This window comes from Grampus griseus (genome assembly GCF_964374135.1).
Source record: "Grampus griseus genome assembly, chromosome: 11".
Taxonomy (NCBI): Eukaryota; Metazoa; Chordata; class Mammalia; order Artiodactyla; family Delphinidae; genus Grampus; species Grampus griseus.
Genome location: NC_139005.1, coordinates 38,521,599 through 38,532,718, shown reverse-complemented (window position 1 = coordinate 38,532,718; position 11,120 = coordinate 38,521,599). Strand labels below are relative to the sequence as shown.

At 53.4% G+C, this 11,120-nt stretch overlaps 1 protein-coding gene across 1 annotated transcript in view; it reads left to right on the top strand.

Moving 5' to 3' along the window:
* Window positions 1–9,142: 9,142 nt before the first annotated feature.
* Window positions 9,143–11,120, top strand: part of VDR (vitamin D receptor) — a gene marked incomplete at its 3' end in the record, with an annotated part of 29,384 nt that continues 27,406 nt past the window's right edge. The window contains exon 1 of the mRNA XM_082666924.1: window positions 9,143–9,290. Within this exon, the coding sequence (XP_082523050.1) occupies window positions 9,145–9,290 (146 nt within the window). The 5' untranslated portion in view covers window positions 9,143–9,144. The remainder of the gene's footprint in view (window positions 9,291–11,120) is intronic.

Here is an 11,120-nt window from a genome sequence, read left to right as displayed (position 1 = left end):
CTGGGCCTACATGAACTTGGGCTGGGGACCAGCAGTCAGAAAGATGCTTAAGCTGGGGAGAGGGTCATGGGGCACTAAAAGCTGGCCTTGGGAATCGCTTGGGAGAAAGCTCTCTCCTGTTGTCCTGGGGCCATTTTCTTTTTTTTTTTTTTTTTTAGAAAATCAAGGAAAATCCCATTTGGCCATCCGTTACATCAGCAATCCCAGGGGTTCAGGTGTCCCCAGAGGAGGGCTAGATCTGCTCTCCCTGTATTCTTGGTCCTTTCCCTTTGGGCTGCCTCAGTTTCTACTCCTTGGTCTCCAAGTCACTGAACAAAGAGCCTCCTTGTCCCATCAACTTCCACCTGTGGCAGATGCCCCAAGGAAGTACTCCCACCCTAGTATCCCAGGAAAGCCACCCAGAGGAGCGAGATACACCCAGGCCAGGTGTATCCTGCCTCCCTCTAAAATAGTCCCGGACTGTCTTGAGTCCGCATCCATTTTTTCAGGCCAGAGAAGCCGGATGTGGGAGCCGAGTTGGTCAGGCAGGAGAGAGTGGGTACCCCTCACCCACCACTTTGTTTTTCTGTATTGCTTGTAAGGATGGAGTCAGTGCTGGGTGGCCTCACTGCAGTCTGCCTCAGGGCCTCCTCGTGGCCTCTCCACAACTCCCCTCCTCTGAAGAATGAAATTCATGCCCCCTCCCGTGGCCTGTTTCTCTCCCACCTCACTCTGTTCCCCTGGGAACCTGCTCGGGCTGGTGATGAGAGGTCTTGGGACCTGGCCAGGGTGGGGTTGGAGAAGCATCCTCCCTCCTTGTGTGGCCTTTGACAACTCGCTTCCCCTCTGGTGGCCTCAGTTTCTTCTGCTGTAAAACCAGAGAGATTGGGCTGCAGCTACAAATGGGCCGGTTCCTTATGCTTCACCGGCCACTGTCACTGCCCACGCTTTCCGGCGGGGACAGGGCATGGCCTGCCTGTTACCTGAAGAACAGTAATCAACCCAGAAATCTTGTTGACAAAGCTGAGGGCTGAGTTTCCACTGGAAAAAGGCAGCTTGCAGGAATAATTGTTGTTGATAAGAAGTGGAAATATATCTAAGTAAGCTATGTATCTCCTGTCCCACTGCCTAGAGCTTCGTGGGTTCCTGCCTCTGGGTTTTGCTCAGCTCCAGGAAGCTACCAGTACTCCCAAGAGTGACAGGACCATCTGCTAAGAAAGAGCCTTGATGAATGGCCAGTAGAGTGGGAGTCTGCAGCATGGCTTCTCTGGAGTGACCTGCTAACCCGTGACACTGTATGGGGTGTCAGTCCGTGACGTTTACCAGGTCCTCAAAGGCGAGGGATATTCCCCAAGAAGTTAATTAAGAAGCGCCTTCAGGGGTAAAGTTATTCCTGAAACTGCTGGATCACCAGCCACTTAATTTCCCATCCTTCAGTCAGTCGTTAAACAGTTTGGTCCACCTCAGGTGTGTTCTTAGAGCTGCAGTGCTGGGGGCCAGCCTCCCCTGGAAACAACTGAGCCTAAGACAGAGGCGGCAGGCTGCCTTGACAGAAGTTACTCACACTCTTCCACAGGGCCCTTTCCTTGGGCTGGAAACTTCTCTCCAGGTGTAGCCAAGGAGGCAGATGCTGTCCGCACTCACCACCTTATTCACTGCCCTTGTGGGAATCATGATCGTACCTGGGACGTTTATGAGGTCTAAATCAAAGTTAAATGTAGCCAGGCTAGCTTCCTGTGCTTCTCCCCGAAACCTCACTCGCATCATAAACTTTGTACATTTATTCTATCTTTTCATGACAATTTCCCAGCAGATGAGGAGTGTGCTTCTTTTTCTAATGTGTGTGGTAGTATCACATGGTGGCCCTACCAACCCCTCCTCCGGAGACACTGTGGGAATGGCCTAGTAGATTCATCTTAGATGGCTGCGGAGAGCTGGTCTAGGACCAGTGGTTGAAAACTGTAGGGGCTATTTCATCTGTGCATAATGAAGAACTTTCTAAGCATAGAGCCATCCAAAGAGTGTGGATTACCGTGGGAGATAGTTCTCCAACAAAAAAGATATTTAAGTCCAGGCTAGAAAACTGGCTAGAATATTATAGAAGTGATTTAAGATGGTTGGAGTAGGTGGTGTTGAGTTTCCTTCCAATCTTGAGATATTCTGAGATGACTGGTATCCACTGGGTTTTACTTTGGAAATTGTAGTCTTCAGAAAATAATTTCCGAATGTTCTCAGCCATGTTTAAAGTGTGTGTGTGTGTGTGTGTGTGTGTGTGTGTGTAGGAACTGGGGAGACAGTGGGGAAAGAAAGAATTGGGCCAAGATCTAACTCTACAGTACACTTTCCTCTTTCCTTGCCCTCATTTCCACTCTATCCCCCCTCAGCTTCTTCTGGGAAGTAATGCTGAGACTTTCCTGGAGAAAGAATGTGGGCTTATGTTGGGGATGGTGAAGAAGGAAGAAAAGGCATCACCTCAACTGGCCATGATACTGCTGTGCCTAAGTTATGCTAGGATAAAGAGACAGCAAGTAAGAAGTTGGGTAGGTCATACAGCGTTCAGCACTCTATGGGCAGAGTTGCAAGGATGATGAAATGAAAACAACAAGAAAAGGGCGTGCACGCATAAGCACGTGTGCACTTGTGGCTGGCATGCTCACAGGCCCATCCGCTCCAGAGAGAGCCCAGCGTGTGGTTGATTCCATGTGGGCCAATTTTAGGAAGAAGAGGAATTTTCTCCCCCTCTGCTGGGAAATCACTTAGCTTTGCATTTCTTTCTAGAAGGAGAGGGAACTTTGAGCTAATGTCAACAATTAGAAAGCCCGTTTTGATCAGTCCAGTCCCAACCGTGCTGAGGGAGGCCCCTCTCCTGGGCTCTCAGTCCCCACAAGACCCAAAGGGGCCACATCACTCCCACCCTTCCTGCCCCTTAGCATCTGGGGGTCAGTGGGCCTCACCTGTTACTGGGAGGGCTGGGGAGAGCGCTCAGTGAAGGAATTTCACTTCCTGAATGGTCTTAAGGCCTCATCATGATGGGAATTCAGCCTTTGAGTTGCATACTTTCAGAGCTAGAAAAGACCTTAGAAGTCAGACCTCTGTCTGCCGCTTGGTCCTCCTAGAGTCACAGCTGTACTGCCCTCAGGACTCCGAAGAGGGTCTAGTGAATGCAGCAGAGTTAAACTGAGCCCTGTAGCACACTTCGATCCTTGTCTTGCCGGGGCTCTCCCCAGGACACCCTGCAGTCCCCACCCTACAAGACTGTCCTAGGTGAGACTCTGCCTGGGGATGCCCATGCAGCAGAAGTCACTGGAAGTTGGGGTGTCTGTTGTGTGAGCTGACGGGCAGATGTGTGGGAGAGGCAGTTGTGGCTTCGATGACTGGAAGGAAACACATTATCTCCTCATTTCTTGCTAAAGCAAGGTCAGGCCTGGGGTCAGGCTCAGGCAGGGTTTTTTTTTTTTTTTGGCTGTGTTGGGTCTTCGTTTCTGTGCGAGGGCTTTCTCCAGCTGCGGCGAGCGGGGGCCACTCTTCATCGCGGTGCGCGGGCCTCTCATTGTCGCGGCCTCTCCCGTTACGGAGCACAGTCTCCAGACACTCAGGCTCAGTAGTTGTGGCTCACGGGCCTAGCTGCTCCGCAGCATGTGGGATCTTCCCGGACCAGGCCATGAACCCGTGTCCCCTGCACTGGCAGGCGGACTCTCAACCACTGCGACAGGCAGGGGGTTTGATGTAGGATGCTGACCACGGAGGAATGGAAGCCAGGGGCTTTCTGCAGAGCTGAGCTGCTACCCCTCTGCTTCTCTGAGGCTCAATATTAGGGATTTGGGTATTTCTAAAGCAGGGCAGGAGGGGTTGGCTCTGGGGACAGCCCCAGCAAAGGCAGTGGGATGCTCTTATACTCAGAACATGAATTGGGGGTGGGGGGTGTATGACGTGGCAAAGTGGGTGGTGTTAAGCTGGGGGTTTTTCCACTTGTTTTTTTTTCACCCTGTGTCTTTGCCCCACTTTCCATGCACTTGGACCTACAGGCTAAATCTAGGACAATCTTTCCTAAAAGGACCACCCAGTAGTGCAAAGTTGCATGGGGAGGAGAGGCCCATCTTTTGAATGGGGTTTTCCCAGGTAAGAGGGGTTGGCTGGCAGAAGAGATATCCTGGCTGATTTGGGAGCCTTGGAAGGAAAAGTGCCACGACGTTCTTCCGTCATGACCTGGGGATTCCCATGTCTGTTCCTCCCTGACTTAGTGGAAGTGAAGGGTGTCCAGGGCACAGGGTGAGGAAATGACTGAGTTATCTCCCTTAGGAAAAGTAGAGCAGAGACTCGGGGCTCAGCTGCCTCGGTTCAGATCTGGGCTCCAAAGGCAATCGTCTCTGTGCCTCAGTTTCCCCATGCCTAAAATAGGGGTAATAACAGTACCCGCCCGCGAGGTTGTTGTGAGGATTAAATGAGTGAGGGTACAGTGCCCGGCGTGAGTATTAGCGCCTGTGCTGGTGATTATTGCTGGGATGGGTTGAGTTGGCAGGAGGCAAGGGCAGCCCTTGGCTGTTGTGGGCAGCCAGCCTGTCCTCGTTGGGTCCCTGGCATCACCACTGGCCTGGCCGTGGGACCCTGGGCAAGTCTCTCAAAGTGCCCTACCTGGAGTTTGGTTTTGCCATCTGTAGAATGAGACTGCCCCTCACCTCACAGGACTGTTCGGAGGTTACATGAGCTTCCGGGTGGCACATAGTAGGTACTCAAACACCTTCTCTTTAAGCTCAGGGCTGGTAGGCTACCTGGATCTCAGGTCTGACTTCTAAATATCTTAGGGGCTGAGAGCAGGAAAGCAGTGGTCCTTTCTGTACCCATTTGGTCCTTACCTCAGCCTTCCTGAGGAGCAAGCAGGGAGTCTGGGAAATTGCTAAGGCCATGGGATAGCATCTAGAAGAGCCCGGTTGGCTGGGGGGCCGTGGGCAGTACAAGCAGAGGGAGCAGAGGAGAGCCTGGCTTGGAGGAAGTGGCCACACGTCTGTACCCTGCAGGTACCCCTCCTCCACCCACGGTGCTTGGGAGTGGGCCAGCCATGTTCACGTTATCTCAGCAGGGTCCACTGACACTTTCCTCAGTTGTTCCTTGGGGGTGGGCAGTGCCTGAGGGGCTGGTAGATGGGTCAGTGGGCTGGCAGTCTTAGGACTGGGCCCAGGTCTTGGATACCCCTTGGGCTCTCCCCTTCTCTGCCTAGTCGGGCCACTAGGAGGCAGTGAAACAAAAGCTGGGGGTCTGAACCTTCCCCACATGGAGTTTGCCTGAAAGGCCTTTGCCAGGGTTCCGGGTCAGGCACCTGCATATCTATTATCTCCCCAGCCACTTCCTATTGGCGTCAGCGAAGGGAGGAAGTGTGTGTGTGTTTTTCTGTCTGGGTGGGCAAGCAGCACTGAGTGTGGGTGGAAGTGGGAAGGGTGAAATTCCACCAGCCCCACCTTGGTGACCCATCACGCCACTAAGACCCAGAGTCTGGACACTAGAGTCAGCCCACCGTCAGCCTTCGCTGAGGCCGGAGGTGTTGAGCATGTCTGGGGAAGAGCTAAAAGTGGCAGAAAACATCCTGTTTGAAAGCAGTGCGTTGCTGTATTTAACCCCTGCAGCACCTGCCCCGCCTACACCCAGTCTCCACAGACTGCAGATCCCAGACACCTGTCTTTGAAGCTATCCCAAGAGGCCAGGGCTAACCTGCACCATTCCCAGCTCCCGAGGGGCCTCTGCCATCGCCCGGGCACCGGTCTCCTTCCCGCCCTCAGCAGCCTGCCAGGCACCCCTCTGGCTCTGCTTCTCGAGCATCCCTAAAACCCCGGCGTGGGGCCGTGGGAGCAGTTGCGCTCCCTTGGAAGAAGCCCTCCCTCCCTCCCAGCACTCTCTGCTACGCTTTCCATTTGCCCATGTGCTGGATGCCACTCCCACTCCTTCCCACTGCTCTTGCTGCCCCCGGCCTCAAGGGAGGGCTCTTCCTGGCTGCCGCTGGGCTCCCACCCCTTCAGTCCTGCCAGGGATGACACCGCATGTCTGCCCCCACCAGATCACTTCCGTCAAGTTTTCAGTCCCTGATCTGGGGACTAAAGCCCCTGGAAAGAGCCTCTCATCCTGCTTGACGAGCTCTCTAGCGGTGAGGCCAGCGCTGAGCTGTAAAGTGCTTCCCCTTTTCATTTCAGGGTCCTTTTGGTTGGAAGCGTCTGTGAGCCCTCACAGAAGGGCACCTCTGCGCTCGACTTCCCTTCCCTCCTCTGCTCCTTCAGGTGGGTGTTTCCTCCTCAGCCACAGCCTCCTGGCTTTCTGTTATCCGGGGGCGAGGGGAGGCGGGCATGGGCAGGTGGCGGGCAGGGGAAAGAGGAGATACTCCCTTGCCCTTGGCAAACGTGGGTCGGTCCAGTCCTGTGTCAGCAGAGTCCTCAGCATCCCGCGGCCAGAGACCTGGAGCCAGGCTGATCGGGGTGAGGCCTCAGTGGGAAGGGCTTGCAGATGCCCAGGCCAGGACCCCAGGGGGCCATCCAGCATGGTGAGGTTTCCTATCCAGCTCCCAACTCCTTTCTCTTTCCTGCCCTCCACGGTCTCTGCCTGTCACTCCTGGCACTGCCAGCTCTCAGGCCATATGTGCCTGGGACTCTTCTCCACCTCTGGACTCTTGGTCCTGGGCCCTGGCTTCTTGGTAGCAGCGCATAACCCCAAGCAGGGCTGAGTTTTCTCTCAACTCACCTGAAATTGTCCTGTTCACTCTGGGCCTCCGGCTGCCGGGTCCAGCCTTCTGTCAGGCCTAACCCAGTGCCTGGGGTCCCACCCCCGGGCCAGGAGCCTTCCTGCCATCACTGTGTTGCAGGAAGGCGCAGTTGCCCGGCTGTGGTGCTGTGTTGTTTCAATTCTCTTGCATCATCACATCTCCAGTGAGCCCAGATGATGCTGAATACTTGTTGGACTGATCTGACTGATTCCCTTCCACTCTCACATTTAACTTCTCTTTTTTCCACCAAATCCACCGGATGTTTGGTCGCTGGATGACACGGACTCTGTAGCAACATCATGATGACTGGGAATTGCATCATCTCAGCTGACCTGGGGTCAAGCCACAAGCATCCTAGACAGTTTCTCTTCTTACCCCAATGGTATTGGGCCTCTGGGATCCCTGCCCACGTCTGGGTTGTGGGTGACACTCCAGGAGCCTGGAATCAGCCTGGACTTCATATGGGCTATAGGGACAGTGTTGACAAACCCAAAGGCACTCTCTTTTATTTTTAGTTGTTTTACAGTTATGCAATGTTTTATGTAGCATATAAAACAGAAAATAGAGTTTTAGTAGTAGTAATAAGAATAATAAGACACTGTATACCGACCAGTCAGAGAAATGGAATATGGTTACTGCATAATGCCTCTGCATACCCTCCCCAATCTTACTCCCTCAAAAGTTTCTGTTAATCATTCCTTTGTTCTTTTTTTTTTTTAAAGTGTTTCTCTCTCTGTCTCTGCATGTGTATATATATAAACGTTATCGTTTAACAAGTATCAACCTAGCTGTGATAGGGATGGGCAACAGGGTCACTATTATTACTTTAAAGTTCCCAGGAAAAGAAGAGCTGAAAGAGAAGGTTAGGGAATCCAATACATCTGTCTGTGATCAGGGCCCCTCTGCCCTGCAGGACTGACAATACCTGTCCTTATCTGTCCAGCTTCCTTTGTTTGGCTTGAAGCTCTTGGGGAGATTTTTCTTTTTGTAAAATTAAGTATTTGTTTTGTGCGCTTTGTAATTATAGTTGCTAGAAAACCTCAATGTTTGGGCTTCTCTGGGCCTCATTTGGAAATCAAGTGATAATAATTGTACTTGCCTCATTGGGGTGAGATGAAGATGGACTGAAATAAGACCTTACCAGGCATGGATGTGCCAAACCTCAGCTCAGGTTGAGAGCCTAGTCATTGGAAAGAAGCTTGGAGCTTCCCAAGGGCCCCTGGAAGCTGCCTCTCCCACTTAAGTGGGAGGACATGGCGCCAGGGTAGGAGGGGTTAGGGTGCTTCTCTCCTCACCACTGGCTTTCTCTCTTGTTTTTCTTCTGTCCTGAGGGACCCTCCTGCCCTGGAGCCAAGGCACTTAAACCTGTAACAACCCATGTGAGGACTCAGATAAAACTGGGAGGCAGCAGGGTCTGAAACCATTTCAGGGAGGCAGGAGGGACCCCAGAAGCAGCTCTGAGCTGACAGCAGTGGGGGTCAGAGGCAGCAGGAAACCAAGGCCCCAGTTTGCCCAAAGGAAGACCTGTCAGCTGCTTCCTGAGAAGGATCTCCCAAAGCTATATATTTTGTTCCCTCTATCTCTTTCCCCGCTTTCTTCAAGTGTGACATCCATTTCTAGATAATGCCTATTTATACAAGCCATCTCTGAAAACAAAATTAGTTCACTGTGTATGATTCACATTACTCAGAAGGACGTTCAGAACAATGTGTTGAATTGATATTGGAAAAAAAGGGAGAGAAAAAGACTGATGAATTTGGCACCAGGACCGCAGGAGCACAAGTCCTGTCCATCCTGAGCTGCAGGGCGGCGAGGGCCTGACACGATAGGGTCTGATTTGGGCATGTAGTCTATCCTCTTCCCCTCGCCCTGAAGGAAAGGGGGGCTGAGGGTTTCCCTCTGCGTTGGAGGCTGTTGGAGGGCCCTCGTCCCTCCTGGAGGGGACACTAGGCAAGAGAGGCCTCTGACCTGCGGCAGGTCCGCTGCTGAGGTGGATCTGAGACCAGTGGTGTGCCTATGTTCATTCGCAAAATCCTTCCTCACACCCGGTGAAGAAAAACACACTCTTCAGATGAGGACAGTGGGGTGCAAAGAGGCTGAACATCTCACCCAAAGTAGCCCAGCCTGTAGGCTGCAGGCGCAGACTCTGCTCCCTGGCGCCTTGGTTCCAGGCCACGCCGTGAGCATCACTGCAGCGCCCCTCCACAGGTTTGCTCCGAACCGGGTTAGGAGCCCACCTTCTGCTCGAGGCCGGCGCAGTGTCAGGAGGGTGAGCTGGGGACCGAGAGCCACTAAGGGAGGGCACCAAAGAATCCTGCTCCGGCCTGGGCCCCGGGGAGCTGCCCAGCTTTGCTGAGCTCCTGGCGGAGGGGCCGCCAGCCGGCCCTGGCACTGTCTCACCCCTGCCTGCTGTCCTTGCAGGGATGGAGGCGATGGCAGCCGGCGCTTCCTTACCTGACCCCGGCGACTTCGACCGGCACGTGCCCCGGATCTGCGGTGTGTGCGGAGACCGAGCCACTGGCTTCCATTTCAACGCTATGACCTGCGAAGGCTGCAAAGGCTTCTTCAGGTAAGTCCTCCCCAAGGGCGACGGGGAGGAGAGCAACGGGGTTTCCCAGGAAGAGACCCTGCGTTTTCCGCGTCTCCTTCCCTACCAGGCCCGGGAACACGCCAGCTCTCACAGCCCCCGGGGGCGATAGTGTCTCGAGGCTGTCTTCTTCCTCCTCTGCCCTCAGCTCCAGCTCGTCCTCTGACTCTCTCTGAAACTGCTTTCCTGAGGTGGCATGTAGGTCCCCATCCTTCCATTACCCCTTTACCCCGCAGCCCCCTGCACCGACTCACATGTCTGTCCTCCCGGAGCAAACCTCCTATCAGTTGATGATCACAGCTTCCTAATCCAAGAGGCCGGCATGGCCTTGGGGAGGCCCAAGAACTTGGCCTCAGAGATTGCCTCTCCCCACCCCCCATAAAAATCAAACCATTCCCTGGAACAAGGGAAACTGCATCCCTGATTTGACCTCCATAGTTGATCTGTGCCCAGATCTGCGTCCACGGCTTGCTTGTCCCAGGTTGGAAAGCCAACCTCAGGAAGCACAGGCATTCCTGTTTGGTCAGGGCCAGTTTCTCTATCAGCAGCCTTCTCTCTCCTCATGTGAGCCCAGCATTACCAGTGTAAACAGTGTGGGAAAGTACCAGAAAGGCTAGACAAAGGCTGTTCCCATCCGGAACCAGGGAGGGAGGATAGGGAAGTGACGAATTACAGGATGGGATTGTGAACCATGAGAAATTGGCACTTGGCATATTTTGAAGAGAGAGAAAGAGAGAGAGGGAGAGAGAAGCCTGCAAGAAGGTGACCAACAAAGAGCTTCTGTATAATAGTCTTGCTGGAGGTGAGTAAAACTAAGGGCAAGGCTTTAGCCATCAAAGAGAGGAAAGTCAATCAAGTCTAGAACAAGGACTCCCATTTCCCTGAACGGGCATTGAGGGCAGAGTGAATCAGAGGCCTCAGGATGTCTGCGGTGCTCTCCTCCAGCTCGGGGACCCCCGGGCTCTATATATACAGGCTCCCGACTCACCTGCCCTCTGTCTCGGGAGCTGGCAGGCCTGGAGTTTCACTGCCTTGAGCAACCGCTGGGCCACGGGCAGGGCTTCTGCGGGTGCTAACTGCCTGTGTGGCCTGGCACTGGTTGCCTACTCAGCTCGGGAACCAGACCAGCAGCGTCGCTGGTTCCAGGTCCTGTTGCCACGACTCTTGTTCCTCTGGTCTGAAGCCCGTGCTTTCTGCAGGGTGGGCCTTCCCGAGCCCAGGCCTTGTGTCCCAGGTGCCACCTGGACCCTTGCTGGCAGGGCCTGGGGATGGGGGAGCTGCCTTCAGAGTGAAAATGGAGAAGGGGTCTGGGTGCTCGCTTCAGGGCCTGTTTCGCATCTTAAAACCAGGCAGAAATGTGTGGGCTGTAGTGCTACCGTGCCGTTAATTAATTGTCTGTCTTTGCTCAAATCTCTCGACTTCTCTATGTTTCAGTTACCCCGACCCCTCTAGTATATAGAATAAACGGAGGATTAATGAAATAACATATACAAAGGTGTTTTGAGAAACAAAGCACAGTAGAAATATATACATATTTGAGCCTGATGGGTCAATACTGATGTCCTTTGTGGAACCTTGTCCTAATAAACAGAAGTCTCTCCAGCCATCCACCCTCCTTTTGTTTTCTCTTTCACACACTGCCTCCCAGATTTTAATGAGCAACTGTGATCCGAGCACTGGACTAGGAGCTAGGGACATGGAGACCCAGACAAAGGTCATATCTCGTCAGTCTGTAACCCAAACGTCTCCAGCGGCTCTCAGGGCTGTTTGGTTGATTCATGGACCCCACCCCAAATCCCCTCTCTTTCCAGG